Source organism: Labrus mixtus, chromosome 20 (genome assembly GCF_963584025.1).
Source record: "Labrus mixtus chromosome 20, fLabMix1.1, whole genome shotgun sequence".
NCBI lineage: Eukaryota > Metazoa > Chordata > Actinopteri > Labriformes > Labridae > Labrus > Labrus mixtus.
The window spans coordinates 2,903,466-2,929,688 of record NC_083631.1 but is presented as its reverse complement, the minus strand read 5'-3'; the positions used below and the strand labels follow the sequence as shown (position 1 = coordinate 2,929,688).

The 26,223-nt window shown below is 41.4% G+C and overlaps 5 protein-coding genes across 8 annotated transcripts in view; 2 read left to right on the top strand and 3 right to left on the bottom strand.

Moving 5' to 3' along the window:
* Positions 1 to 1,707, bottom strand: part of tbcd (tubulin folding cofactor D) — a 30,585-nt gene extending 28,878 nt beyond the window's left edge. Inside the window, exons 1-6 of the mRNA XM_061027405.1 lie at positions 1,209 to 1,707; positions 1,074 to 1,124; positions 865 to 962; positions 629 to 730; positions 345 to 491; positions 16 to 71 (exon numbers count right to left, since the gene is read on the bottom strand). Of these exons, the coding sequence (XP_060883388.1) occupies positions 16 to 71; positions 345 to 491; positions 629 to 730; positions 865 to 962; positions 1,074 to 1,124; positions 1,209 to 1,374 (620 nt within the window). The 5' untranslated portion in view covers positions 1,375 to 1,707. The remainder of the gene's footprint in view (positions 1 to 15; positions 72 to 344; positions 492 to 628; positions 731 to 864; positions 963 to 1,073; positions 1,125 to 1,208) is intronic.
* A 567-nt stretch (positions 1,708 to 2,274) lies between these two features.
* On the bottom strand, positions 2,275 to 4,447 carry fn3krp (fructosamine 3 kinase related protein). The gene is made up of 6 exons (XM_061065296.1): positions 4,180 to 4,447; positions 3,783 to 3,934; positions 3,582 to 3,673; positions 3,338 to 3,420; positions 3,048 to 3,170; positions 2,275 to 2,938 (listed from the first exon to the last, which is right to left on the bottom strand). The coding sequence occupies exons 1-6, from the start codon at positions 4,318 to 4,320 to the stop codon at positions 2,600 to 2,602; spliced, it is 930 nt and encodes a 309-aa protein (XP_060921279.1). The 5' UTR covers positions 4,321 to 4,447; the 3' UTR covers positions 2,275 to 2,599.
* A 75-nt stretch (positions 4,448 to 4,522) lies between these two features.
* arl16 (ADP-ribosylation factor-like 16) lies at positions 4,523 to 6,543 on the top strand. Of its 2 annotated transcripts, none has more exons than XM_061065297.1 (5): positions 4,523 to 4,673; positions 5,129 to 5,183; positions 5,284 to 5,400; positions 5,501 to 5,616; positions 5,745 to 6,543. In XM_061065297.1, the coding sequence occupies exons 1-5, from the start codon at positions 4,597 to 4,599 to the stop codon at positions 5,908 to 5,910; spliced, it is 531 nt and encodes a 176-aa protein (XP_060921280.1). In that variant the 5' UTR covers positions 4,523 to 4,596; the 3' UTR covers positions 5,911 to 6,543. The 2 variants fall into 2 exon arrangements, with proteins under 2 accessions (XP_060921280.1, XP_060921281.1); XM_061065298.1 differs by having other exon boundaries at positions 4,561 to 4,723; positions 5,149 to 5,183.
* A 115-nt stretch (positions 6,544 to 6,658) lies between these two features.
* epn3a (epsin 3a) lies at positions 6,659 to 19,957 on the bottom strand. Of its 3 annotated transcripts, XM_061065292.1 has the most exons (11): positions 19,642 to 19,957; positions 16,608 to 17,353; positions 14,425 to 14,543; positions 13,667 to 13,744; positions 13,120 to 13,212; positions 10,181 to 10,264; positions 9,889 to 10,018; positions 9,521 to 9,688; positions 9,312 to 9,398; positions 8,014 to 8,250; positions 6,659 to 7,726 (listed from the first exon to the last, which is right to left on the bottom strand). In XM_061065292.1, the coding sequence occupies exons 2-11, from the start codon at positions 17,203 to 17,205 to the stop codon at positions 7,434 to 7,436; spliced, it is 1,887 nt and encodes a 628-aa protein (XP_060921275.1). In that variant the 5' UTR covers positions 17,206 to 17,353; positions 19,642 to 19,957; the 3' UTR covers positions 6,659 to 7,433. The 3 variants fall into 3 exon arrangements, with proteins under 3 accessions (XP_060921275.1, XP_060921277.1, XP_060921278.1); XM_061065294.1 differs by lacking the exon at positions 13,667 to 13,744; XM_061065295.1 differs by lacking the exons at positions 13,120 to 13,212; positions 13,667 to 13,744.
* A 4,527-nt stretch (positions 19,958 to 24,484) lies between these two features.
* Positions 24,485 to 26,223, top strand: rasd2a (RASD family member 2a). The gene is made up of 2 exons (XM_061026539.1): positions 24,485 to 25,417; positions 25,569 to 26,223. Exons 1-2 carry the CDS (start codon positions 24,793 to 24,795, stop codon positions 26,084 to 26,086), a joined length of 1,143 nt encoding a protein of 380 aa, XP_060882522.1. The 5' UTR covers positions 24,485 to 24,792; the 3' UTR covers positions 26,087 to 26,223.

Sequence of the window (26,223 nt, the reverse complement as noted above, 5' to 3'; positions counted from 1 at the left end):
TGTATTATTACTTACTTTGAAATCAGTACAGATGCAGCGTTCCTTGGACTATCTTTAACAAGCAGATAAGCCTGGGGGGGGAAACAATCATTTTGTTGAATAATATTGAGATATATAGAACAATATCATTAGTCTTTAAAAAAAAGGGGTGAATTAACTACAAACAAGTCCATGATCAAAATCCCATTAAGATACTATGTTTCTGGAATATCTTCTAATGCCTTAATGGTGCATATCATATGTTTACATATCAGGATCCACAATCCTTATAACTGAACCAAGCCAATACAGGGAGTAAAAGTTTGATATAAGGACCATTCTCTAACATTAATTATATACTCTACCTTTGCAATAGCTAGAATGCGGTCCATGGTGGACTCTCTCGCCTTGCCACTCTCTGCGTCCAGATCACCATCCAGGCGATAAAGGTCAAATGGTATTAAGCAGGTCATGGACAGCCACAAAAGCAACATGAAGCGAGTTTCCCAAGTCTGGAATTAGAAAGATGAAAAAAAAATAGTTCTTAAGTAGATATTAATAGTAGTGTGCAAGGCTGTGGGATGAAAATGTACAGTTGTGTCATTTTAGATGATTTGTACTAGGACTTGTAAAGTAATGCCAATCTCACCTCACTGTCTTTGGGATCCTGTCTGGACAGCAGGTCCAGAACTGGATGGACATCTGCCACTTCATGGGGTAAGAGCTGCATGAAGATTTTATAGCCTCTGACCTGCACAGAAAGAAATACAAACACCCTGGATAAAGTCTCACAAATCAGAACTTACTGAGGTGGAAAACTTGGAAAAAAGACTTAGACTTAGAAAAAAGACACAGCTAATGTAAACCAGAGTACTGTAGACTGACCTTGCAGATGATGTAGAGATACTTAAAGCCCAAATGAACCAATGAAGGGGGAGATGTGTCACTCCGTACAAACTCCAGTAACATATTCAGCATCCACTCTAAGGCAATTGACAATGAACACAGTGTGTTTTAATAAGTCAATTCTCCCCATAAATTGAAAAAACTATAAACAGTTGAAATTAAAGATATACTTATCACCAGGTATGTACCTAAGTGTGGATCCAGGAGATTTGGCTGTTCTAGATATCTGTTCATTATCACTGTGGGGGGATATGAGAGTGATTAAAAGCTAACAAAGCACTGATAGACAACACATGTATATGCTTTATGGATGACTGCCTCACCCAAGAACCTCTGTGTGGTGGACTCGCTCTTCACAGGGTCCCCATGGACCTGCGGCAGGGTGGAGAGGAGGGCTTTGACTTCTCGGCTCTCACTGAAGCCACCCAGTAAACACGTATTTACAATAGCGTCGGGTTCTCCTCCTTCACCACCGGCAGATAGAGCCATCTTGTCAGCCTTTAACTTTGAAGAGTGTCTGTGGTATTGATTGTAATGTTATAGTGTGATGCTAAAACAGCTACGTTTGTTGTTGCCAATATAGCTAGCTAATATTAGCATGTGTTTTTCGCAAAATTAACGAAAACACACAAATGGCCAGAGAAATTATATATATATATAAATGTATTATATAAACAGCTACGACGCAGAGCAAGTTTTTAAGAAACCAAACATAAAATAATGCTTAAAACGAATACATTTCACTACATAAACCCAAGGAACTATTTCCAATGTCTCTGTTGGTGTTCAAGCAGTAGTGCTCGCGCCCCGCCCAAGTACGGGAAACGAGGAGGTTCAGACTTGTCTCAGACTCGTCGCAGTTTGAATGTTGGGCGAAGCGATTAATGACGTCTCATTTCTGGAAATATGCTAAAACTTAAAACAAATAATAGTAGGCTACTGTAAGCCTACATGTCAACGATTAAGTCAATAAACTGGATTATTTTTCTTAACCTGAAACGTATAAATGCAATTGAAAAATGTAGTAGCCTACAACAAGGTAAGACTTATTACGACTGAAGGCACGGTATTTTGAAGATATAGAAAGCCATAAAAGTGTGTTTTAAGCAGCCGAGTATAATATGGCAGTATACAGTTATATTCAAAGTAGCAATAGAAAAAAAAAACGAATAAAGTAAAAGGACGAATAATAAGCCCATTTTACTAAGTTGCATGGGAATTGTGGGTAGAAAGGTTTAATGTAATGCTGATCCGATTCTCTACTGTTTCTTCACATGTGGATAATAAATATAGCAAGACAAACACTTTTTAATCATCCCAGGATTTATTTGAGATAATGCAGTGGATAGCACATATTACATGGAGTCATTAAACAGTAACATTTTGAAGTAGTGTTTTGATTTGTATGAGATCAAAACCTAAACTCAATAAAGTATATAGTTCTGCATTCATAGTAAAATCAGATGTCATTTGTAAAGTAGCTTAATTCAATCTAGTTGTGGTTAAAGGGAAAGAATGCCTTAGATATAGTTTTTTTTATACATATTCTGTATTTTCTACATAATTAAATAGGTATTGCCATACGAGGACATTAGATTGAATCTACCCATACCATTTTTGGTCCAATTACAATCAGTCAATATATTTATACACATAGAATACTTGTCTGGAGTTTAAGATTGGGAAGTTTTTCCTTAAGTGAATGCATGTGCAATTATTTCAGTAGACTCTTCATAATCTTTACTGAAGAGCCCCTGTAACCACCACCAAAGTGGTTCCAGTGATTCAGATAGTGGAAGAGTTGGTAGAGCTGGTTCCTCTGTGCAAAGCCTGGTGCTTTAGGTATCTTTTCGTGGTAGGCAGAGTAAAAAGAGCTGTTGAAGCCACCGAACATCCCTGCAATACCCAGCTCATACTCTGAATGTCCATAGAAGGACGCTGGATCGAAGATGACTGGGCCATCTGCACACTCTGCCACATTGCCACCCCATAAGTCTCCATGGAGAAGAGCAGGGACTATCTCCACATCTGTGAAAAGCTGGGGGATCTTCCTCTGTAAATAAATAACAGAAAAAAATGCATGCTGCACCTTTGAATCGTTCAAACATTTGTACTGAAGTGTTTCATATTATTTTTTTGATCAGGTATAAGGGAAGATGAACCTGTAGTTCTGCCCATAGTTCTCTGGCCTCCCTGTCTCCATAGGATTTCTCCACCATGTTAAGCTGTTGCTGCAGCCTGTGCCTGGAGAAAAATGTCACCCAGTCCTCCTCCCACTCATTTTCCTGTGAGAGTATGACGAGACAAAGAAAACAGTGATACCATGGTATTTTTAAGGAAAGCCTTGACATCCTTCAGACTTTGAAACCTACAACAAATATACAAGATCAGACCACGATGCAGTCCAGTTATGCCATCTTACTTACTACATCTTCTATTGTTTTTTTTTTACCTGTGGCAGATATCCACAGCATGTAGTTACACCGAAGCCATATTTTTCAAATACTGTCACCTCTGACTGCCCAGCTCCTCTCCCTGTGTTAAATAGGAAATAATAATGACTTAGTAATTAACTCAAACATAAAAATTGAACGTTAACCACTATTTTAGTGTAGGAGTGTGAGAGATGGTTTTATGAAATTGTTCACATTTGCATGTTCTAATGAGATGTTAAGGTGAATGTTAAGACATATTACCTACTGTCTGCTTCTCTTTATTTAACTTTTCAAGTTGTTTCTTGTTGTGAATGTGCAGATCTGCCAGATTCTCTCCCAGGTGCTTTGAGTACCTAAACATTGAATGTGGAAATAATGTTTTAAAAAATGAATTTGCAAAGCATAATCTACTTTATTTTCAAAATGCTTTCTATTCTTATACATTCTAATCAGATTTCTTACTTGGTGAGACCTCTCATGTCAAGATGTTCCATTACAAACACACATCCTCTTGTGTCAAGCTCAATCACCTTCACAGGCTTGGGCACTTTCACAGTTTCTGTCTTTGAAATTGCTTCCAAGCTGGCCATTTCCCCATCAAACATCAATTTGGCCTTTAAAAAAAAGTGAACACACAAACAAACAACAAAACAAACACACAAACAATAGATGTGGAGTGCAATTCAGTAGCACAGATCTACAGTCTAATGTTAATGTGGGCCACATTTCGCAATGTGCACAAAGTTCAGAGATAATAACCAATGGATCAGCATCGCCTCATGATTGTTGTGCTAAACACATTTGGCAACGAGTACAAAAAAGTCCTTCTCATAAATTAAAAGATTAAAAAATTGAATACCTCACTCTTGTGATTTATCTTCACAAACACTCTTCCAGTGTCAGTATCATAACTGTGGCCCTCGCTGATGCATCCTCCTCCTGAGTGGCCCGTGGACTTCAGCATGGTTGTCCCCAACTCCTTCTTTAACTTGTCTTCCATGGTGTTCAGTTGTCTCACACTTTGTTGTACTATTATACAACTGCTATTTTTACCAACACGAGAATCATTGCAGCTCAAGTTCAGATATGGTGGTCTTGTTTTGCTTCCGTTATGCTAACACGAGAGATTAGTGTAGCCAATAAGAAACAAGGCGGAAATGACAGATTTGTAATTCGTCCTATCAAGATGACGTATCGCGGTCACGTGAGCGTCGCCATGGTGTCAGTGAGGCTACATCGCACACTGGCCTCGCTATGCTTCTGCTAAACGAGAGACATGAACAACAATGACATTTGTCTGCTTCTCGGGGCGACTAGCGTCGGAAAAACGTTGTTGTTGAAACGTCTACAAAATATCCTTTGTAGCATGCTGAACTTTTTGAACTAGAACTTAGTTATGCAGTGTAAGAAACGTACATTTAAAGTGTTTAGCTAACCTAGTCTGATGAGCTAACGTGGATGTTCTTTCCTTAACAATACTTATTACAATTGATTTACTTGTATTATGAATGATATCGGTCAAACCCCTCACAAGTTTTGGTGTAGTTTGATTACAAATGCAGGTGTAGATTAATATTTTACGCCATTGGCTATAGATGAGTTTTAGTTTAATAAAGAACTACATTCGTATTGCATAGCCTATTAAAATTCATGTTCGACCGAATGCTACTTTAAACATAACCCAGCAAATACTACTTTATGAACATTTAATATTGAACTCTTAGTTGGCTTGTCTTTTGCCTTATATGTTGTTAAAATGTGTCCACACTGACTGCTATGGATATTTTCCCTAATAGATATTGTTTACACCTCAATTTGCATGGATTAGGTGAATTGGGGACACCTCCTTCTACTCTGCCTACAGTAAGCAATAATATAAGTTATTTTTGAATCATTTCACAGGCTTAATTATAATGAGATAACCCCTCCATGTAATGCCTCACGTCTCTTTAAACCTCCACAGGTAGGGACGAACCTGACTGACCTGACACTGAAGAAGAAGAAAGTGACATTAAGAGAGCTGGGGGGCTGCATGGGCCCTATTTGGCCAAGTTACTTCAAAGACTGCTCCTCTGTGATTGTATGTACTTTGTATATGTACTGAATCTAAATGCAACATTTGACAAAGGTAAAAAAAAAAAAACTTTTTGAATGTTTTTTCCCTCCTGTGTTTTTCATAGTTCATGGTGGACTCATCCAACATTGCTCAGATATCCTCCTCCTGTATCCAGCTGCTGTCAGTGCTCTCTGCTGAGCCTCTTTGCAGAGCCCCAGCGCTTATTGTCTTCAATAAAAGGTGACACACATCATTGCTCGCCGTCAAAATGTACACCTGTCATTATGTTAATGTCAGCAGATTCAACATTATATAGATTCAGTATTATGATTCTTCCTTCTAATTTTATTGTGTTCCATCCTTTCCAGGGACATGCCTTGCTCTATGAGCCTTACAGAGATGAAGTCTCTGTTCAGAATGGATGACATTATTGCATCTGCTTCTCAACCAATCACAACACTGGAACTCAGTGCTCGCACTGGACAGGGACTCCAGGAGGTGCTGACTTGGTTAGAGTCCACCACAGTGAAGTGAACTTTCTTAGGTTTACATCTTATCAAGAGATGCTGTTCTCACAGGACTCTGAATGACTTAATGCTGCTCCGTGTACAAAACTGTTTACAAAAAGTGAATTTTTAATGGCAGGCCTAGGTTTGGATGCTCTGGATAAAGTGTCAAAACATGTAGGAAGAAAGTATTCATGGTGTGTCTTCTGTAATACATAAGCTACGTTAAAATTTGTAAATGGGGAAGGAGATACCTGCCATTGTATTTTATGAGATATTGCTGACATCATGGCAAAGTGGAATGACACTGATTAGCTATTGTAAGACGTGTCCCAACACTCCTTTGTGACCAACAATTGTTTATATTAGTCACTTTTACTGTTAAAACTCAACACAACTCAGACACAACCAGTAAATTGAATGACTAACTGTAATAAAGTCATAGCATGTATTTGTATCTGTTCCTAACATTATGCTACTTTGAATAAGGACTATATTTTTTCTGAAATAAAATAAACTCTCTCCCCTTAGTTTGTATAACTAATAAGTGAGAAACGCGTTAGCAGACCATGGCTTTTCGGATAGATTTCTGTGTGAGTTCTGTAACATCATAGTACTGAGTCATGACCAGGAGGGGGCATAAAGTGCACAAAAAACAGTTCTACCGTTTCTGGGTGTGTGTGCATGAGTTGTGATGACTTCATATAAATGGTATTGATATCACAGAAAACGAGGAAACACAAAACAGTAAAAGCAACTGAATAATGAAGCAATACTCTGATGATACCCTTATATTTGATGAGAGTCAGTGGTTCACAAGCAATGAATTGAACTCATGATTCATACATTTTCTAATACCTTGATTATGGTAAATTCAGAAGCACATTCATCCCAAACTATATTTCAATTCAGTTTACCCCAGAATTTCAGTTCATTTTGGTAAAATCGTGTGTACCCAGATGTTCCTCTTTAGATCGGGTCCAGCAGAAGCTTCACAAAGTTCATCTCAAGAACTGGACAGGTATCCTATTCTTGTATCTGATCAGAAGTTCATTTCTTTTCCTGTTTCCAGAGTATATGACAGCAGCAGTGGCCAGCTAGGCCAATCACAAAAACCAGCTGAGTGAGCAGGAGACTTAGTGACTAGTTAAAATACTGTAATACATTTTCCAGGCGATGAGGTGAAAAAATGTTGTCAAACTGTGCTTTTGTGTGAGTTTCTAGCTGTAGTCAATTCACAATGTGCTATGTCCCTAAAGAGTGTTTTGACACTAGTGATATAAATACTTTCTGTTAAAAAAGCATCATCCCTTTTATATCATATTACTGCATTCATGACATCAGGAGCAGGACAGATTGTTGCAGTGAAGCGGAGAACCAGCTTTCATCAATCTAAGGGTTACTGTGTTATACCACAATATAAAATCAACAAAAATCAGGCTTTTGTAAAGGTCCTTCGGTCTGTAGTTCGGCCTTCAGTTTGTTATATTTCAATAGCATAAACTGAAGGCATTCACTTTTATCTAATATATTTCCCAGTTTCGTTGGTCCTCATAAGAAAGGGTTCTGGCTGTCGTGTTTAGCCAGTGATCCCTCAGCGCTGGCCGAAGAGAAGGGCAACAAGGGCTCAGGGAGGTTCCCTGGCAGCTCCAAACCAGGCTGGGTGGGGTGAGTGAGTGACGATGGGAGACTGGCAGGCTGGTGGCTCATAGGCAGGGGCAAGGAGGCACTGTATGGGAGAGAAGTGTTGGGAGCTGCAGAAGCGGAGCCCGCACCCAGTTGATTCAGACTAAGTTTTGGCTGCTCAGTTTGGAAAGGATTGGTGGGTGAGGGAGCACTCAGGCCTAGACAGAAAGAAAAATAACTAATTAGTATTGCTATAGTGATTTAAAAATAAGATTTTTCATTTCTAAGACTGAACATAAGATGTTTGTTATTTTTAACAATGACTTGAATTGCGTCACAGTTTCATGTAGTGACTCTTCTGCAAACTCTACAGCTCAGATCAGTGAATTGCTGAAACTAATCTACAGATAATCTACAATTAATTAGCTACAAATGCAAAAGTCTAAACTAAGTTGCTCCTAAACTAAACAGAAATTCCATCTACAACCAGTTATATAACAAATACCTGAAAGAAAGGGGTTCTTTGTCTTGGCTGGAGGGTTTGCTGGGATCAAGCTGTCTAAATTCACCAAAGAAGCTCCTGTGGGGCCCAGGAAGGCCTCGGGTGTCCTGCACGTTCGAGGGCTGGGTGCAGCCAGGCTTTCTCCAAGACGTGAGAGGTCAAACATCTCAGGGCTGCCATCCCTTCGGCCATTTACATTCACCTGACCTCCATCCATGGCTTCATCAAACAGATCCCCATCTGACAAGCAGAAAAAGAGTGAATCGTTAGCAGATGGGATGTAAAACTACAAAATGAGAACAAACTATAATTACTGCCTAACAGCTGCATGTCTCTACCAACCTGTGGTGTTCAGTTTACATGCATTGTTGTGTTTTCCATAGAATGACCCCCAACAGAGGCTATAGTCCTTGAACTCTGACCTGCTGTTCTACATGTCACTCCCCTCTGCACTTTACTACATGTTACTCTCCTCTGCATTTTACTGCATGCCATTCTCCATTTCTCACAGTGCTGTCCTCTGAATAAAGTCATAAAAAGCCCCCAAAATGATCTAATATAAAATAGTATAACTGGGACATTGATGGAAAATGGATTTGTAATTTAAAACTATTTGGAAGTATACATTACCCATAACAAAAAACAGCATGAGTTAGCCTACATTATACTAAAGAGGTTGCACAACATCATTACAGGAGGGATACATTTCCAGAGATAGTTACTCTCTATATTATAATTCCCATTAGACTGTTCCCATTACAGCAGAGAAATAAAACAAATGAACCACATGTAGCAAAATTCCCTTAATGCTGGATATATCATTCACAAGAATGTGAGGTAAAAGGGACCTTGACTTATGTTAAACAAATATATCAGTTTCTCCTGGAGTCAAAATGTGTGTGTCTGCAAAGCTGAAGATATTCGTTCCTGATTTATCACATTCACAAGAAGCAGACGGATATGATAGACATTTTGATGTCACAGTGAAGTTGACCTTTGACATGTTTGGGTCTCAGAGATGTTTGTCTTAATTATACTGTGAATTTTTGAGCTGTAGGACTAAAATACAGCTATGGCTCTTTTGAGAGATCACAGTGACTTTGACTGTCGACCACCGAACTCTACATTTAATCCTTGAGAGCAAGTGTATGTTATGTCAGAATTGGAAGACAATCCCTTCCGCTGCTCCTGAGATACAGTATTTACAGGAATGGGATGAACAGACTGACGCACAAATGAAAAACATAACGCCCCGGGTCACTGCTGTCGGTGGCACAGATGTATAGAAATGTATTATTTACCTGAGGGGCTTCCCATTCTGGGAGAAGGTACTCTAGCAGCTCCTCTAAGCGCTGATGAGGCTATGAACGGATCAACTCCTGAGGCACCTGCAAAAGAAAAAAATATAATGGAACAGAGTTTCAGGAGTTCTTTGTTTTTTAAGTATGGGAATGGCTTGTACTAATTGTCTTTAGCTGATTTGAGACTGTATGTGCACCCCAAGACTGACCTGTGTTGCCAGGGAAAGCCCACACTTGGCCTGCAGCATGTGGGTTGGAGACATTGCTCTGCGGATCATCCCAGGGGGCTGCTGGGGGCTCCCATGGTGGAGGGGGGCTGTTAGATGTTGGAGGTGCCATCCAGGGAGGATCCACTCTAGAGGTGTTGGTGCTTCCTTCTTCATTAGCATAGATTTGAGTAAAAGAGAGAAAGGCCTTTATTCTACAGCTGAGCTTTAATTGTAGCGTGTTAGTGGAACATATTAAACACTGTAAATCTATTTTGAAAAGTAAAGGATGGCCCTGAATTAAATCAGCTACACATGCTTTCTGAGATGAAAAATCCTGCTTTGGTTATTGTAGCAGACTGAAGGCTCACCCAGGGAGTCCCAGGGGTCTGTTCCCCCTAGACGAGCAGCTGCCTGGTGTTGGTTGTTATTCCACTGATGGTCAACAGGAGGCGGATCTGACGGCACTGCAAAAACATCTACTAGGTCCATGAAGGCGGTCTGACCAAAGAAACAAGGAAAAAGTATGAGTCAGTTGAGGATATGGCGTGTATTAAATGGCTGGGTTGATCTCAAAGCACGATATGCTTAATGTTCACTTCAATGTACTGTTATATGTCATCACACACCCATTGAGATATTCCATACCTCAATATTTCATACCTTGCCTTTAGAGTCCATCTCACGTTTGCTCTCCTCGAGAGCTTTTTGAAGCATGGACTCGTCTCCTTGGCGACTTAGCTGCTCCTGTTAACACATACAGACACATGGACTCCTTTAGGCAAGACATCTTCAGGCAAAAATCACATATTGTCGGCGTCATACTATATTTATTACTCAGCAGCTTCACACAAACACAAACGCCAGCTGGTGATTTTCCCCGGCAACACATGACCCTGAGACAGACGAGTGCTATGAGCATGAACCAGAAAGTTGCTTGGTCAAGGAAGGAAGAAGTCAGAGCAGTTCTATTGTGCAACAGTATATTAGCATACAGTAGAAAAAAACAGAGACTGTAAGATAGGGTGAGTGGGAGAGAGAGATGGAGTAAAAAGGTTGCCAGATTTACCCCAATAAAGCAATAAGAGAACAACAAGGCAAAGGAAGCAGAGGGTGTTAATAGAAGTGTTGCATTATAATGTCCAGGATTATCATCAAAGGAAATAAGTTGAAAACACAAATTCCCTACAATAATACAGGAATAATGAGGTTAAAGTGGGAACACGCTACATAATTAATATCCAAGCTTTAAGCTATAACCCTCATGAAGCCTTGTTGTGTTGTTTTACATATTTTAAGACCGCTGACTGATTTCAAAGATCATGCAGAGTTGGAGTAGGAGTTGTTGAGTTTTAGTTTTGCAAAATAGATTAAATTATCATGGACCACTGTTACTGTAAACCACAGATTCTACCTTAATCTGCAGCATTTCTTCAGTCACATACTCTGCTTGGATAAATGCGGCTGAGTCAGCCAAAACCCTGTAAAATGTGCCCTATAGTCCAAAACATCCTCTGCAGTGCACTTGTATTTTTATACTCTTTTATTGTGTTGTAGCTTCTGTGCTAGTTTGCACTTCAAGCAAAGATGGAGACTGCAAATTATTGATGGGCGACTTTAGAATTTGAAGCTTTGGAACTATTTCGAGTTGTGCCAAAAAGATTCAAAGCCCCAGTGCTTCAAAGAAGGCAAAACTCAGAGTCATCTATGGACTTGAAAAACCTCCACCGGCCCTTCATGATTGTCTGAACTCACACCAAACCTCACTTAAAGTAACAGTTTTTGGTCTAATACATGAGCAATAAAAATCCAACTAGCCCTATGCCACATGCCAATAAAATGATCTGTATACTTTTTAATTTGCTCTGCATTCAATGTAGTGTCCTTGTCATGATTTGGTTTTGTGTTTGGGTTTCCCTGTTTTGTCCCAGTGTTGCTGGTTTTTCCCTTGTGTGGTTCATGATTTAGTTTGTCCTCAGTGTTTCTTGTATTCCTGCCTCTGTGTGTTTCCCAGTGTGATTGCCCTGATTGTCCTCACCTGTGTCTTGTTAGTCTCACCTGTGTCTGGTTACCCTATGTCTATTTAGTCTCTGTGTGTCTTCCCTTCTGTGTCAGTTCATTGTTGTAAGTTGCTAGTGTTGTTTGTCATATGTTAGAGTGTCAGTGTTTCCTAGTGTTCCTCAGTGCTTGTCAATTTCTGGATTTTCTCAGTTTGGACATTTTTGATAGATAGTTTTAGTTTTTGCCTTTTTGTTTAAATAACTTGGGTCCACCTCCCTTGTTTTACACACCAAACCATAACAGTCCTATTTTTCAGTCAAATAACCTTGAACTGACAATGGCATGAATAGACAATTCATATTGCTGTCACGGAATATCCATTAAAGACTAACTACAAGCTTATGAGCTATGACATTTTTACCAGTTTGAGTAACCTTAAACTGGTTTTCAAATGTCTCACTAAACACGTGTCATCACTGGTTTCTGAATTAGCCATTAGGCGTCAAAGCTCTCGTAGGACAATCACACCAGCCTCCATCAGTGCGGATTGTCTTGTCCCAATATGCTAGACCTCTGTTGGTCAGTCTGCTTTCCCTGCAAATTGGGCAAAACTTTCTAACTCTTCACCTCCCAGTTTAAAACTAGAGACCAATATTAACGCTTCTAACAGAGGACTCATAACAACAGTGCTCACATGAATAGCTTACCACTGGTTTATTGTCTGATCATGTTGCCTTTGTTTTATAGCTCCTATCTGCTTCTAATATAGCAGAGAATAATATGAATTACATTAGCTGATTAGGGGTGCAGTGGTTATCCCTGTTGCCTCACAGCGAGGAGGTTCCAGGTTTCGAATCCCTGTCGGGCAGGAGCCTTTCTGTGTGGAGTTTGCATGTTCTCCCTGTGCATGCGTGGGTTCTCCTCTCATAGTCCAAAGACATGCTTGTTAGGTTAATTGGTGACTCTAAATTTGCCCGTAGGTGTCAATGTGGCTGGTTGTCTTTCTCTACTGTATATGTCAGCCCTGTGATTGGCTGGTGTACAGTCCAGTGTGTACCCCGACCCTGAAAAGCAGTATAGATAATGGAAGGATGGATTCCATCCATTATCTGACTGATGTTATTTCATTTTTACATGGTATCAGGTAGAAATATTTCTATGATTATGCCTTTTCTGTGTCCATTGCTTCAATCTTCCCGTTGTTGTTATAAATCATTTTTCACTGTACTAAAAGTCTTTGAGCAGCCAAACTGAATAAAGTGCCCTCTGACAGGGCCAGCGATGTTTGAAGCTTTGGACATTCCTCCGTCAATAAAAGCTTGGTTACAATGTATTAAATTAATTCATATAGGAATGAAATAAGCCAAAGATCTTCCTCATCATCCGCCCATTTTTTAAGTACAAATCAGCATTTTGCAACCACTGCAGTATTTTCTTCGACTATATTCCTTCAATAAACAGTTGAATTTTAAATCTATGATGCCAAGTCTTCCACTATTGATCAGTTTGAATTTTAAAACTTGTGCTGCCATTAGTGCTTGGCAGCTTGTACATGAGCAAAGTATATCCCTGCCCTCAACCCCCCAGACCCAAACGCTTACCTGCTGGTGCTCCTCCTTGCTCAGACTCAGGGCTAACTGCAGCTGGGTGTCCTCATCCATATCCACTGTTGGAGGTACGACACGTGGGACTGGCTGTGAAGGTGTTAACCAAGGAGGGAAGGGCAATCAGTATTTGGTTTCAACAAATGTGGACAAAAAAAAAAATGCCAGCGCATCCTCGCTGTACAATGCATGCAATTCTAAACGTGAGCAAAGTTAGAGTAAAGGAGGTCAACTCTTTGAGGTTCCCTGACACCCCACCAGATGAAGTCAGTGTTCGATGTGGGCATCTCCGACTAGAGGAGGAGAGATTAAATGGTTAGTGGAAAGAAAAAATGAAGCCTCTTTTGTTTAGTCACCGGAGAAAGTTACATGTCCTTTGGCTGTTCAGGGTTGAGGGAGGAGAGTGATTAGTACATGCAGCTGTTTCTCAGGAGGGCCCAGCCTTGGCAGTGAGGTTGGTTTCAGTGTATAGAAGCAACAGGAGATGTGCTTTAGGGCAAAAGATGCAAATTAAGTGTTGTCCTTAGTCCCAGCATACTTGTACCTTCTGGGCCTCCTCCTTGCTGAGAGTCATAGCGATCTGGAGCTGGGTCTGTTCATCCATGTCCACTGTGGGAGGCGGCTAGGGTCAAGCAGGAAGGATTATGGGTAAGACTGATCAAAGGCAACTTTAAACCACGCTTGATTTAAGTGCAGAGATTCTAAAATATTTTTTTAGGATTTAAGGTGATTCTGACGAGAGGGGTTTCACAGAAATCAGATGTATGGATTTCAGTCTGTTCAATAAAATCAGAGCTGTTTGGATTGATTGCAGAAGCTGCTGTGCAGTACAATATATCCCCGCAGTAGCTGAGCAGAAGTCACAGAGGGCAATGGCTGCCCTTGCTGTGGAGACGAGAGCGTGCTGTGGATGCTTAGGAGTGGATCAATGCACACATCCTGTCTGGCTTCTCACTCTTTCACTCACTGCCTCCTCACTCTTCAGTGAGAAAGCCCTTCTCTGACACTGATTGGTCAAAGTGCCATTAATGACCACATCGCAGACAGGGATGATGATATCATTTTCGGTTAAAGGAAACGGTGGCCTAGAAGAGCCAGGCCAAAGGATTTTTTGTTCGCCTTGATAGACAGTGATCGAGCTGGGAAGTGGGAGCCATTAAATGTTTTATAACAGTATAAAAACAAAACATGTCGGCAGCAGAGCGGCTGAGAAGCCTCTTTCTGTCAGGCGCATGTGCTCTGAGGATAAGAGGTTTGTGTGTTTGTGCTTTGGCTTGTGCATGTAATCTTAGTTAGAGGTACCTTTTCACTTTCTTCTCGGCTCATAGCCAAGGCCAGCTGCAGCTGCAGCTCTTCTTCTCCGCTGGTCGTGGGCCGAGCCTGCTCCAGGTCTGGGGCGAATCGAGGTGAGGAAGAGGAGGCTACAAAGACAGAGAAGGAGCAGAGGGATTGGTGTGTTAAGCAGGGGACACTTAGTGGGGGGATGTCAAAGTGTAAAGGGGGCAAAATGGACAACAATTAAAAAAAACACTTAAAGCTGATCTTTTCTTTCCAGCTCAAAAAAGAGCTGGCCATGTTTTGCATGTTAAGTTTTTCCATGGCACGTTGTTTAGGGCCTTTGCTGGCATTGCTTGCCACGGTCAGAGAACAATGGTGCGCCTGTGTGGAGAGTTAGGCTGGTGGAAGGGGAGAGGAATGGACGGGTTGGAGTGGGGCCCATCTTATTACCCTGAATCGTCTTGGTGGGTTCCATCACTGGGGGGGGGGGGGGGGGTGACTGGGGTGCCAGGCTGTGGGTCATGGGGCTAAGAGGAGGCTGCATGTCACATGTTGGCAGAGTCAGATCTCATAAAGCAATCATTTTGTCTGTGCTGCCCCCACATATCCCCCCGCCTGAGCTAGAATGCTTACTGGCAATCTGCTGCTGCCAGACTCCTGACCCATACCCAAATCAGCCATTATCATTTTGTCAAACCCGCCAAGCATGTGCCAAAGCGGAGATCACCTTTACATTTAAAAGCCAGAATGAGAAACTCCTGCATTATGCACACAAACAAACTTTACACCAGTATGTACACATGAGTCTATTTTGCTCCCACAAAATAATGCAAATATAATATTATGGTCGCATTCCTGTCTGCATAAAAACCAAGTGTTTCTAATTTCTCTCCATGACTGACCGAGTGTGAAACAGACGTGGTCATCCACCATGAAAGCAGCCTCTGTCTGAGGCTTTTCACTTAGCTTAGCATTTTTGTAATGATATCAGATGAAAATGGGGTGTGTGTTTTTTTTTTCCATTTAGCGAGCCATGCTCCTATTGTAAAATAGCTTTACCACACAACCGGAGGCGGAGACTGTTTCTGCCACATGTTTCCGCTGGCACACATTCAGGCCCTGAAAAGTGCGTGGGGAATGTGTTTCAAGTGTAAAAGTCTTTGATAAATTAGTGGTAACGAAACAGTCAGATGTCGGTGTTTAAACCAGCCTCAGACATCAAAGTAGCTGAGAAGCTTGTGCACAAACCGCACAGACATGCAAATCATGGTACACACCAGTAAAACCACATTTACAAATGCCACTGTGCATAAAGCTACTTGATGCTTTCCACAATATCACTAAAGTTTGAAAGTGTTTATGGCAGTAGTTAAGTCAAAGACATCAGATGTCCTAACCGGCTAAGTAAGGGCTCTGCTATTGCGTATCAGATTGTATCAGCTCAAGTCAACATGGCATCCAGTTGTGCTTTCACATTGGAGACACACACACACACACACACACACACACACACACACACACACACACACACACACACACACACACACACACACACACACACACACACACACACACACACACACACACACACACACACACACACACACACACACACACACACACACACACACACACACACACACACACACACACACACACACACACACACACACACACACACACACACACAGGGCCTCCTCTCTTTTGTAAATCCAGTTTAGCTGACGTGACTGTAAACAGGCGAATGACAGGAATGCAGATGTCAGAGCAAAACTGATTCACCAACAATTCAAAAGACTATATTTAATAATCTATACTTATCAGGGTTTAAATGCTGACATATCTTGGTGAGAAATTACAGACTCATTAATTAAAACTTAAAGGATAGTCAATTCTGAGCTGCCAGCATCTCCATAAATCCCTTTCTGTAACAAAATGGAATATTTTAGGTGAAGGAAGAAGTGCAGGAATGTTGTTATTCAGTTTCATTCGTCACCCACAAGTTCAGTTCTGAAATTATCTGACAAACCTGTGACCTGTCATGTGTGCATTCCTGACAGTTGACTGATCACATGCCAAAGAAAAATGCAGGCAAACTTCAGATACATGTTTTCTTTTAGGAACTTAATTTCAATTTGAGTGCCCTGGTTCTACAAAGTTACATCACAGTGGATTTGGAAACATCAGCTATCCCTGCTACTACTCACAGTGAAAAGAGGATGGCGAGTCTCTGCACCTGCCTAACTCATCCCCATAACCCCCAGATGAGCTGGGCTGGCTGGTGCGGCGCCCCGGGTAAGGAGGAGGAAGGGATCCGGAGCCTAAACCACTGGTGACACCTGTCATGCGTGTCTTGGTCTTGAGTGCCTGACTCCTCTCCTTCTTCAGCTTTTCCTCATCTTTCAGCAGAGTAACCAGCTGCTTGGCCTTCTCCCGGACATTGATGCCCTGGTCTCGTCCATCTCGATCTATGTACTGGAAGTCTCTGAGTGTCTGGATGGTGTATATGTTCTCCCGGCACTCTTTAGCCACACGCTCAGAGCCTGTTTTGATCAGGTAATCCAGCAGGGTCATCGCCTTATAAACGTGCCTCCAGTTTTTACCATGGTCATTAAGCCGCTTCCAGATCATGCCCATAACCTCGGTGAAAGCCACTACATTAAAGGTCAGGTCTGCAATCTCAGACATGAGCGAGCTGGGGGGACCCCAGGGATCGTTTGAGGTGGCCTCTCGGACTTTGATCTCAGCCTCCGTGTAGTTGTTGACCATGTTTTTCATCTGGCGGCGGAGCGACGAGGTCTGCATGATGGCGGAAGTGTTTCACGAGCAGCAGAAAGACAGTCAAACAGCAGGCCAGCCTACTGTGTTGCCCCGAGCAAGGTGGCACGTTAGAGATGAATGCAATAAAGTCGTCCTCCTGTTGGGAACTTCAGTGACGTCCACAGGTTTGCTCCTGTTGAAAAGAAACCCAAAAAAGGATCATTTGAGACTGGAACACTCCGTATTATTCTTAATATCATAATGGTACATTTAAATGCAGCAATCCAAACCTTTAGTATTGGTGCTCCTTGTTTTGTCATTTATTAAAACACTGGCGACTACAGCTCAACATTGTGTTTAAAAGGAGAAAGAACAACTCAGCACCAATAAGCGATGTGAAATAAAATACCGGGGATGAGTTTTCCCTGAAACAAATGAAGAGATCTGGTTGAGTGGTTAGTTTATCAGTGACCATTTTGGTGTCCAATTCCCTGAATTTAATTTTCACAAATGATTTCTTCTTATTCATAATGAAATGATTAGTTTCAGGCCTGATGACTGTGTTATCAGAAACTCTGGGAGGGGAGGAGGCTCCACCTCTCCTGTTTTTTCTGACCTGATTACATCATCACAGCAGCAAAACTATTCCAAGACTCCAAAAACTGTTAGAACAAAAAAGGCCAAATCATCCACACATCAGTCTGTCAGAATCACCTATAGATCCTTTTGCTCGCTTTAATAATCATGATAATCGTCTTAATTGTACCGTACAGTCAGTGCAGTGTTACTTCCCCCTGGACATTAGACCTCTACTCCCCTCACAGTCAGGGCAGTGAGTCAGTCTTAACTCTCCACTCCCAGATCTGTCTCGTGTATTCAGAATTGAGATGCATGATCACAAACAATCAATCTCTTCTCTTGAGAGTCAAGTGCTGTGTCGTGAGTAAGCACTTTGACTTACAAAATATTAAACAGGAGCATGAGATAAGAGACGGCTTTTATAGTGGTTGGTATCCGCCCCTTTGGTGAAATGCCACGCCAATGCATGATTTTTAAGAAAAAATCACACATTACCAAAATAGTTGTCTTTATTTATTATTAGTTTTAGGGAATAATGCAGACAGTTTACTGTACATTGTGCACTGACCATGAGAATGCAAATGTACTAAGAGAGCTGTTCTCTTAATTTAAGAACTTAATGTTATTATTTCATAATTGTACATTTTCAACCACTTCTAGTATGGACCACCATCTGCTGCTGTACATGTGACTGCAGACATGCTATGTTTCGACACTATTTAACTCAGGCCATTGTTTTCTGCATAAAATGTTACATGAAAAAAATATTGGCCCTTTGAGGAGATCTTATAGCAGAAACTGCATTCTATAGTTCTATAGCTCATAACTGTAGGGGGGTAAGGGAATAATATGAAGAAGAAAAAATGGTGTGTTAGAGCAAGAAAATCCACATCTTTATTAGCTCTGGTATCAGCCACACTGAAGATGTGATGCAGAGCTGAAAGCATTTTAGGGTGTAAACGCCCCTCATTAGGCTCTGATGATACCATGAATAAAAGGTGACAGCATCAAACCGGACTGCGGTATCTGTCGTACTATGAGTGAGCTTTAATGCTGGAAATAGATTGTTAAGTGGTGATGACAGAGGAAATGTTTGTGGCCCAGTTCACCATCCAATCCCATTAGCTCCTGCTTCCTGGTTCCTGGGGATTATATGGCTGGTGAGTAATAATAAGATAGTCCATTTAAATGCACTCTTGCTGTAATTCTCCTCAAATTAGAGTTGTTCAAGTGGAGAAAGGGTTTTGATGTAGTTACACATCAAAGACAGGCAATTACACTGTCCCTCTAGGCAGAGTTCTAATCCAATCTACATACTGTTGTGCTTACACTCATTAGGAAATAATATATTTTGGGGCAACACTAATTACTATCACTTAAGTCAGAGTGATACTCTACTGTAGAGAGGCATCACACATAATACTCTTTGTCACACATACATCCTCACTCTGGATTTCATCAGAATAAAACCGTAGCAAAATTGCATTCTCCTTTTATAGGCATTTTAAAATATGTATGTTATCTGTCATTCAGGTCATTCAAGCATATTTTCCTGAGCCCTGTTTCCGAGACAAAGTCTGAACTGTTACCAGATCAGGCCTATAGGCTACAGGCTGGGCCAGGTATGTTTTATGTGTCCTACAATAAAAAGACAATAAATCGCTGCATGAACGCATGCAGATCCAGGTCTAACTTCTCTGACATATCCTTCTGTCCCACACTGGGACGGCTGCTCGGGACATTATCATTCACGTTGCGTCAAATAGGACGATCGTGTAAGGTGAAGTACGGGACCGTGACTCAGCGTTGTTTCGGAGTTTAAAAGTTGCAATCTCGTCTAAATGGAGAAGAAGCAAACTGACTCGATATTCGACTCGCAGCCCTCGATTTCCCCCCTCTTACCTTCATGTCATTTAACGCGTCAGCGGGGTCCAAAGTTGGGGAGGCTTCGGGTGGAAGGAGAAATGCCTCCGCCCCTCGACATATCCCGGAGAGCTTTCGGACAGCGAGAAACCAACAAGAGTCCAAAAAAGATTGTTCAACCGCAGAGGAAATCATCCGCGCAGAGCCGCGCGCGCTCAGAACCAATCCAAAAGTAACGCGCGGCGGAGCTGCTCTCTTATCAAACTAAGTTGTGTGTTCATAACACAAATCCGCTGGGCTTGCAGATGGAACAGGCCCCCCGACAAAAACACACACACACACACACACACACACACGGTGAAAATGGATGTAGAGGGAGAGGAGAGGAGAGGGAGGGAGGGAGGGAGGCCTGCTCGGTGCATGCAGAGTCAGACTTAACCCTTTCACTGCCGGCTGTAAAAAGCATCTGTGCTCACTGGGGCAGGTGATGAATCACACTCATGGATTTTACTGTACAAGCACAAAACATAAATAATTTTAGACTATGTTTTAGGAGAGATATAACACTTGGACAAAAGCCTGAATTTGTTCAGCCACAACTGCTAATCCCATTTATCACATAGCCTGAAGAATTACAGTGATAGCCTCAGCTGCTGGATTACATTTCAGCAGATCAATGAGCCCAACAAAACTGTAAGTAATTTAATATAAAAGAATATATACACAATACATATTGTACAGGCATAAATATAAAGGGATGTAACACTTTAGAAATGGAAGGTCAAAATAAGGTGGTTTTAAAAGTGTGCACCCCAGACCCTTTAATATCCCATAGACATGTGCTGGTAATGCTTCCTCCAGAGAAAGTGAAAGCTGCCCCAGTGGGGATTCAACAAAAAGCCACATTTCCTTTTTGGAAGATCATCATTGCATCCCTGCTCTTTACTTATTCATCACCACTAATGGGATGTTATGTGAAGTCACGTCCTTATACATTATACACGACCTAAATCTCTTCTGTGTGTATGTTGGCTTCATTTCAATCAGTTGTGCAAAGTAATCTTTGGCCAAACCCAAGTTATCAATATGAGAGTACACTGTACAGACGGATCATATCACTGGGTTCAACTGAATAATGATTACCTAAAGAGAGAGAGAGAGAAGCAGCAGGACATGAGCAGTGTAGGCCTTGTTGCTGGTTCACTGAGCAGGATATACAGGAAATACCAGCTCCACCTTGAAACAACAAAGGCACAACTCTTGAAGACGACAAAGGGCGAACTGTATAGAAATCAGAAGCTTATCAAGAAGTGAAGATAAACTTTGATATTTATAGCTCATATATGGTTCACATACGTTTGAAGTGTGCTCTCCTCGCTGTGGGAGTGTACATTTACTTGTTGCAGCTGTTTGATTCTCGTATGACTCCCATTGATCAGGTCAATCCCGCTCAACTTCAGACACCTCCTGCGGCCCTCCTCCTCTCTGTCTTGGCATCCCGTGTCTTTATTTCTCCTGAAAACAGATGCCTGAACATTCTTTGTTTCCCAACAAAGGCCTGGTGAGGTCAGTGCAGAGCGGGGGTATGCAGGCAAGGTCTGGGAGCACACAGAGGGGGAGGAGAGACAGCTGACAAGTAACACCAGTCTACTACTGCACGAGCAGTGACATCACACACCAGAGGAAATGGGACATGTGTGTTTGTCAGTTAGTTTGTTTGTATTTGTCGTGTGTGTGTGTGTGTGTGTGTGTGTGTGTGTGTGTGTGTGTGTGTGTGTGCGCGTGTGTGTGCGTGTGTCTGAGAGAGAGAGAGACATTTTTTAAATATATACTGTACATTGAATGGTTCTTGCTACAAAGAACTTCTTAATATATGTTATCTCTTTTGTCCACTTTAGTAGCTTACTTTTAAAGACTTTGGAGTCTTTGCTGCCCTCTTGTGGCCTTTTTGTTGTTGTTGTAAAATTAGCTCCTGTCAAGAGGAACCATCTGATAGATCTAAATCTGTTGGTCCTACATACTTTGATTGATTTCTTAATGTGTTGTAAAAATTTCATTTGTAAAGTTTTGTTTTCAGAAATGTTCCTCAATTTGTCAAACCAACATTGTAACATTATGAAGGCTTCAAGCAAGGATTATTTCCATCAATAGGACCTGTTACTTTTATTTTTTGAAAATAATGGAAAAGGCCTTTAATTATACCACAGAGCATAATTTAATATATGTACATGTCTGTTTTTGTTTCATTAGCAGATAGGATGCAGAAATGTTCAGTTTAATTTCATGGACAATAAGAAGTAGATACTTACAATTTGGAGTATGTTTGCTTAGGAGAGCAAATTAAATGGAGCATCTATTACCATATTTGTTGTAACTTTGTTTTCTTTCAATTATTTCTTCAACTTCGAGTGCTGGGAAGTTTCTCTGTACCAACAAAATGTACATCACTGACATTATATTATTGGGGTCCATGGGGACCTAGTAACAAATGAAGTCTCTGAGGCTGAACAGACTGTGTAGGTGACGCTCTGCTAACAGGGTATTTTTAACATCATAATGTGTGTGACTGATGTTTTGTAATCATGCAGGTGGCTAAAATTAATCATATGTAGTCTAAGATGACGCTACAGTGAGGGACTTTTTGATGGGTTGATGATGTTGTCCAATCATTTCCTTAAACGATAACCCAGCTGTATCCCATTAGGAGGGAAATGGTTTCTATTTTGAGTCACGTAACCAGGAAGTGAACAGGTGAACGACAGTGGGTGTCAGTGTAATTATCAGCCATTAGTGCAGGATGATGTTGTGCTGGGAGAGAGGGCAGTTTGACCATAATATTGATGCACGACATAGAAACTGTATAAATATTTACAGGTCACATTGACTTTACCTTCCCAGACTTCTTTTCTTTTTTCTTTTTTTTGAGGGGGGGGGGGGATAATTGACTAAATCAAAATTTAGTCTTCTTTTTAAGACTTTTACTTTCTTCTGACCTCATTAAAATCAAAATGTATGAATGTTTGCACATTTGAAGAAGTCATAAATGTGTTCAGACCTTAAAGCATTCTTCCTTCTTTTAATAAAGATCCCAAAAAGCCCCTCACATATGAAGCCATTGGTGTCAATTAGGCCCCAAAAAGTCTGCTGGAAAAGTTGAAATGGGACGAGTCAGAGTTATATAAAAACAACTATCACCACACCTTGTAGACTCAGAGGAGAGTGTTTTTTTTTGTGCGTGCCGTCATTGACGTCAGTAAGGTAGCTTAGGTTAGTATAGAGAAACTGATGAAATGTCCTCCAGGAGGACTCTGTATACCTCTGGATGGTCAAATAGTTGACGGATTCCTGTGTGTTTTTATTACAAAATTTCAGTGGATTTATTTTAAATTTGAGACAGAAACAATTTTATCCTTCACATGGTTTGGAAAGATTGCATCGAATATATATCAAATTCCGACTCTGCTCTGACGCACCACGGCACAAAACAAATCACAGCAATTTATTGTATGAAACATTGCATTTCAGCACATTTTACAGCCGAGGCCTCTCGATGGGTTGTTTTCTGTAGCAGACTGCTGAAAATGTTATCAGGTTGAAATGAGATTGGAAGTTTAGAAAACGTGGACCAGTTTGAGAATCCATCTTACATAAAAACCAAACATCGTGACGGATTTTGAAAATACTTTGCTGTCAGTTTTATAAATAACTTTAGTTACCTCCAGTGTTGACACTGTGCTGTAGTCTTGCACATCATTGTTATCAGATGTTATTTACACTGTTATCATATTAACATGTTTAAATGCTCTTATGTATATTTGGATCTGCATCGTCACAGCTCTTACTGAGCTGTCATTATTGCTCATTTTGCATTGTGTGTATTTTCGATTTGCACATTCATACTAACACATCTTTATTTATGATTCCTAACCTCTTTTTGAGGTCATTTTGAAATCTATACACATTTTAACCTTGTTAATAATCTCTATTTAATGTTATCTGAAACTAAATATTTTGTCTCTGTCCAACTTTATGGTGACACTTCTGCAGAGCAATGTTTCCCTCTAAAGGACCAAAATACATTTGATGATCAAAAGATGTACTGCACTTATTGAAGTCAGATAGCCAGCTCCATGACAATCCGCCTTCCCTTTGTGTATGCCAGCATATGCAACCCATTCTCTAGGCTTCCACATGTGGGCTCTTCATCAGAGTGGCCTTGGTTGTTGTAAGGATAGTTTGATGCAGTACAAAGTCACAATTGTTCAATATGTTCTGATTCTTGGACTCTAATACATGTCAGCTGTTCAGTATAAAGTCAGGAAAGTGAAACCTTTGATGGTCATTTTTTGTGTTCTAAGCCGAAACCTTCACTCTCCAATGCAGTATTGATTCACGCCCTTAAAGGGGTGCTCCCACAGTTTCTTCATACAGGGAATTACTGAAGATGATACTGACAGTGTTGCAGAGGACTCATCATCGGACCTCATGATTCCTGCAGCAGAGAGTGGCCTGTTTCTCCAGCCTTTCTGCAAATCAGCGCATCGTGAGCACTGCAGAAATCTACGGGGGTTGTACACAAGTATTGAATAACAAAATCCCAAATGCACTGTTATGTCAGACTATGCAGGCACATATTTCCAATAATCTGTTGGACAAACACTGGTTTCCGTTTATACAAACATAGAATACATGAAAATAATAGGCAGCCCTCATCTTGACAGTGCTGAAATAGAACTAAATGAACACGGCTAATTAGTGCTCAATCTCTACGCCTTCAGTGTCCATGACTACAGGGATTTAGTCAATTATGTGGACACTCTGTCTATGCATCCATTTATCTAGAATGAGGCAGGAAACCCCTGCTAGTGTGATGCTAAAAATACCCTTCATTTAATTAGGCTTTTAAATCAGATTTTTTTTTTTTAAATTAACAAACCTTTATGTCAGAATAAAATGTTCAAATGCATAATTGAAGTCACATCATTATTGGAGAAGTTACCAAAACTCATCTCTGTATATTTCAAGACTAATGTCATTTCTTCAAAGGAAAATAACAAGAATCTTGAGTGGATAGCTTGTGAGGTTTTTTTTCTTAGTCCTGAGGATGCTTTATGCTTCTATAAAAGGAGTGTGTTCTCTGGATGAGATCGTGACGCAGGGGCTGCGCTCGGTGTGGGAGTATAAAGGACGATGCTCGGCTCTGTTTCGAAGCACTCATGGAGCAGCAGCTGGTTCGGTGAGATACCTCGGTGCCTGGAGACGCTTGGAAAGAACAGCGAGATGAACACAACAGAGAAGTTTTACCTTCCCGTTGATGGCATCTTCGAAATGTTCAACTCGCTTCACCACCAATCAAACATTACGCACACAGCCCTCCAGCTCCAGGGCGCAGCCTTTACCACATCAACCCAGCATCCCAAAGTCTCAAACATATCGAAGACAGGCATGGGCATAATCAAAACGGTCAGAGGCCATTGGAGGCAACAGGATAACCGAGAAAGTAGATCCTCCAGTTCTGGCAATCGACAGGTTTCGACTGATCGACTCCCCAAAAGGTCCGTGGATCTGCTGGAGCTGGGTCTGACCAAGCCAAGGAACTGTCACAGAATAGTTGTGCTTGGTGCGCCGAAAGTGGGTAAAACCAACATCATTCAGTGGTTCTTGGGTAAAGAATTTGAAGAGGACTATGAGCCCACAGTGGAGGACTTTCACAGGAAACTGTTCCACATAAACGGGGAGGCTTACCAAGTGGATCTGCTGGACGCCGCGAATGAGAGGAACTTCCCTGCGAAGAGGAGATTATCCATACTGACAGGTGAGCGCTTTGAATCACTGTGTTTTAAAGTTTGTGAATACTATTTTACGCAAATGACTTGTTCTATGGATGTCATAGCCTCACAATGAGATTCAATATTATGCCTCAAGTGGATTTTCAATAACTCAAGTGATGCTCTCTTTCCCTCCAGGTGACACCTTTCTGCTCGTGTTCAGTTTGGATGACAGAGAGTCGTTCAATGACATCTGTGAGCTGCTCAACGAGGTCAAAGCTGCGAAAGCAAAGCTGTTGAAGTTGAAACATCCTGCCAGAGTCCCAGTTGTGATCTGCGGGAACAAATCAGACTTGGACGCACCGAGGGCCGTCACACGGTCCGAGGTGAGCGAAATCCTCGGTGAAGATGTCGCGTTCTTTCAGACCTCGGCCAAAGACGGAACGGGACTGGATGCTATGTTCAAAGCCCTCGCCACTCTGGGCGGACTGCCTGACGAGACAAGTCCCTCGCGGCATCAGATGATACCCCTCCTCACATATCAGTCTCTGTACCTCGACCAGCGGGGCAGGAGATGGAGCCGCACGCGGGCACTCGGTGCGCCCTGCGCCGCCACAGACCCTTTGGCGCGCCGACCGAGCTTCACCAGCGACCTGCGGCTCGTGCTGAATTCCAGCACCAAGCACAACAAACCCGAGAGGTGTCAGATTCAATGAATTGAGAGCCTTCTCCAAAAACCAATTGTAGTAGTATGCTGCAATGTCATTTTATGTAAGGAGTTATACTCTGACGCAGCTGGCTGGACCAGTGCATTCATATTTTATGAAGTGTATTATTTTACTGTAATAATAAA

Bases quoted from the DNA above. Each gene is read 5' to 3' on its own strand.
- fn3krp (XM_061065296.1), bottom strand. From the start codon at position 4,320: ATGGAAGACAAGTTAAAGAAGGAGTTGGGGACAACCATGCTGAAGTCC. The intron at 3,674-3,782 runs GTAAGAAATCTG...TTCAATGTTTAG, and splicing joins GACATGAGAGGTCTCACCAA to GTACTCAAAGCACCTGGGAG. The intron at 3,421-3,581 runs GTAATATGTCTT...TATTTAACACAG, and splicing joins TAAAGAGAAGCAGACAGTAG to GGAGAGGAGCTGGGCAGTCA.
- arl16 (XM_061065297.1), top strand. From the start codon at position 4,597: ATGAACAACAATGACATTTGTCTGCTTCTCGGGGCGACTAGCGTCGGA. The intron at 5,401-5,500 runs GTATGTACTTTG...TGTTTTTCATAG, and splicing joins AAGACTGCTCCTCTGTGATT to TTCATGGTGGACTCATCCAA. The intron at 5,617-5,744 runs GTGACACACATC...CATCCTTTCCAG, and splicing joins CTTATTGTCTTCAATAAAAG to GGACATGCCTTGCTCTATGA.
- epn3a (XM_061065292.1), bottom strand. From the start codon at position 17,205: ATGCAGACCTCGTCGCTCCGCCGCCAGATGAAAAACATGGTCAACAAC. The intron at 13,213-13,666 runs GTACAAGTATGC...ACACCTTCACAG, and splicing joins GCAAGGAGGAGGCCCAGAAG to CCAGTCCCACGTGTCGTACC. The intron at 9,689-9,888 runs GTGAGCCTTCAG...ATGCTAATGAAG, and splicing joins AGACCCCTGGGACTCCCTGG to AAGGAAGCACCAACACCTCT.
- rasd2a (XM_061026539.1), top strand. From the start codon at position 24,793: ATGCTCGGCTCTGTTTCGAAGCACTCATGGAGCAGCAGCTGGTTCGGT. The intron at 25,418-25,568 runs GTGAGCGCTTTG...CTTTCCCTCCAG, and splicing joins GAGATTATCCATACTGACAG to GTGACACCTTTCTGCTCGTG.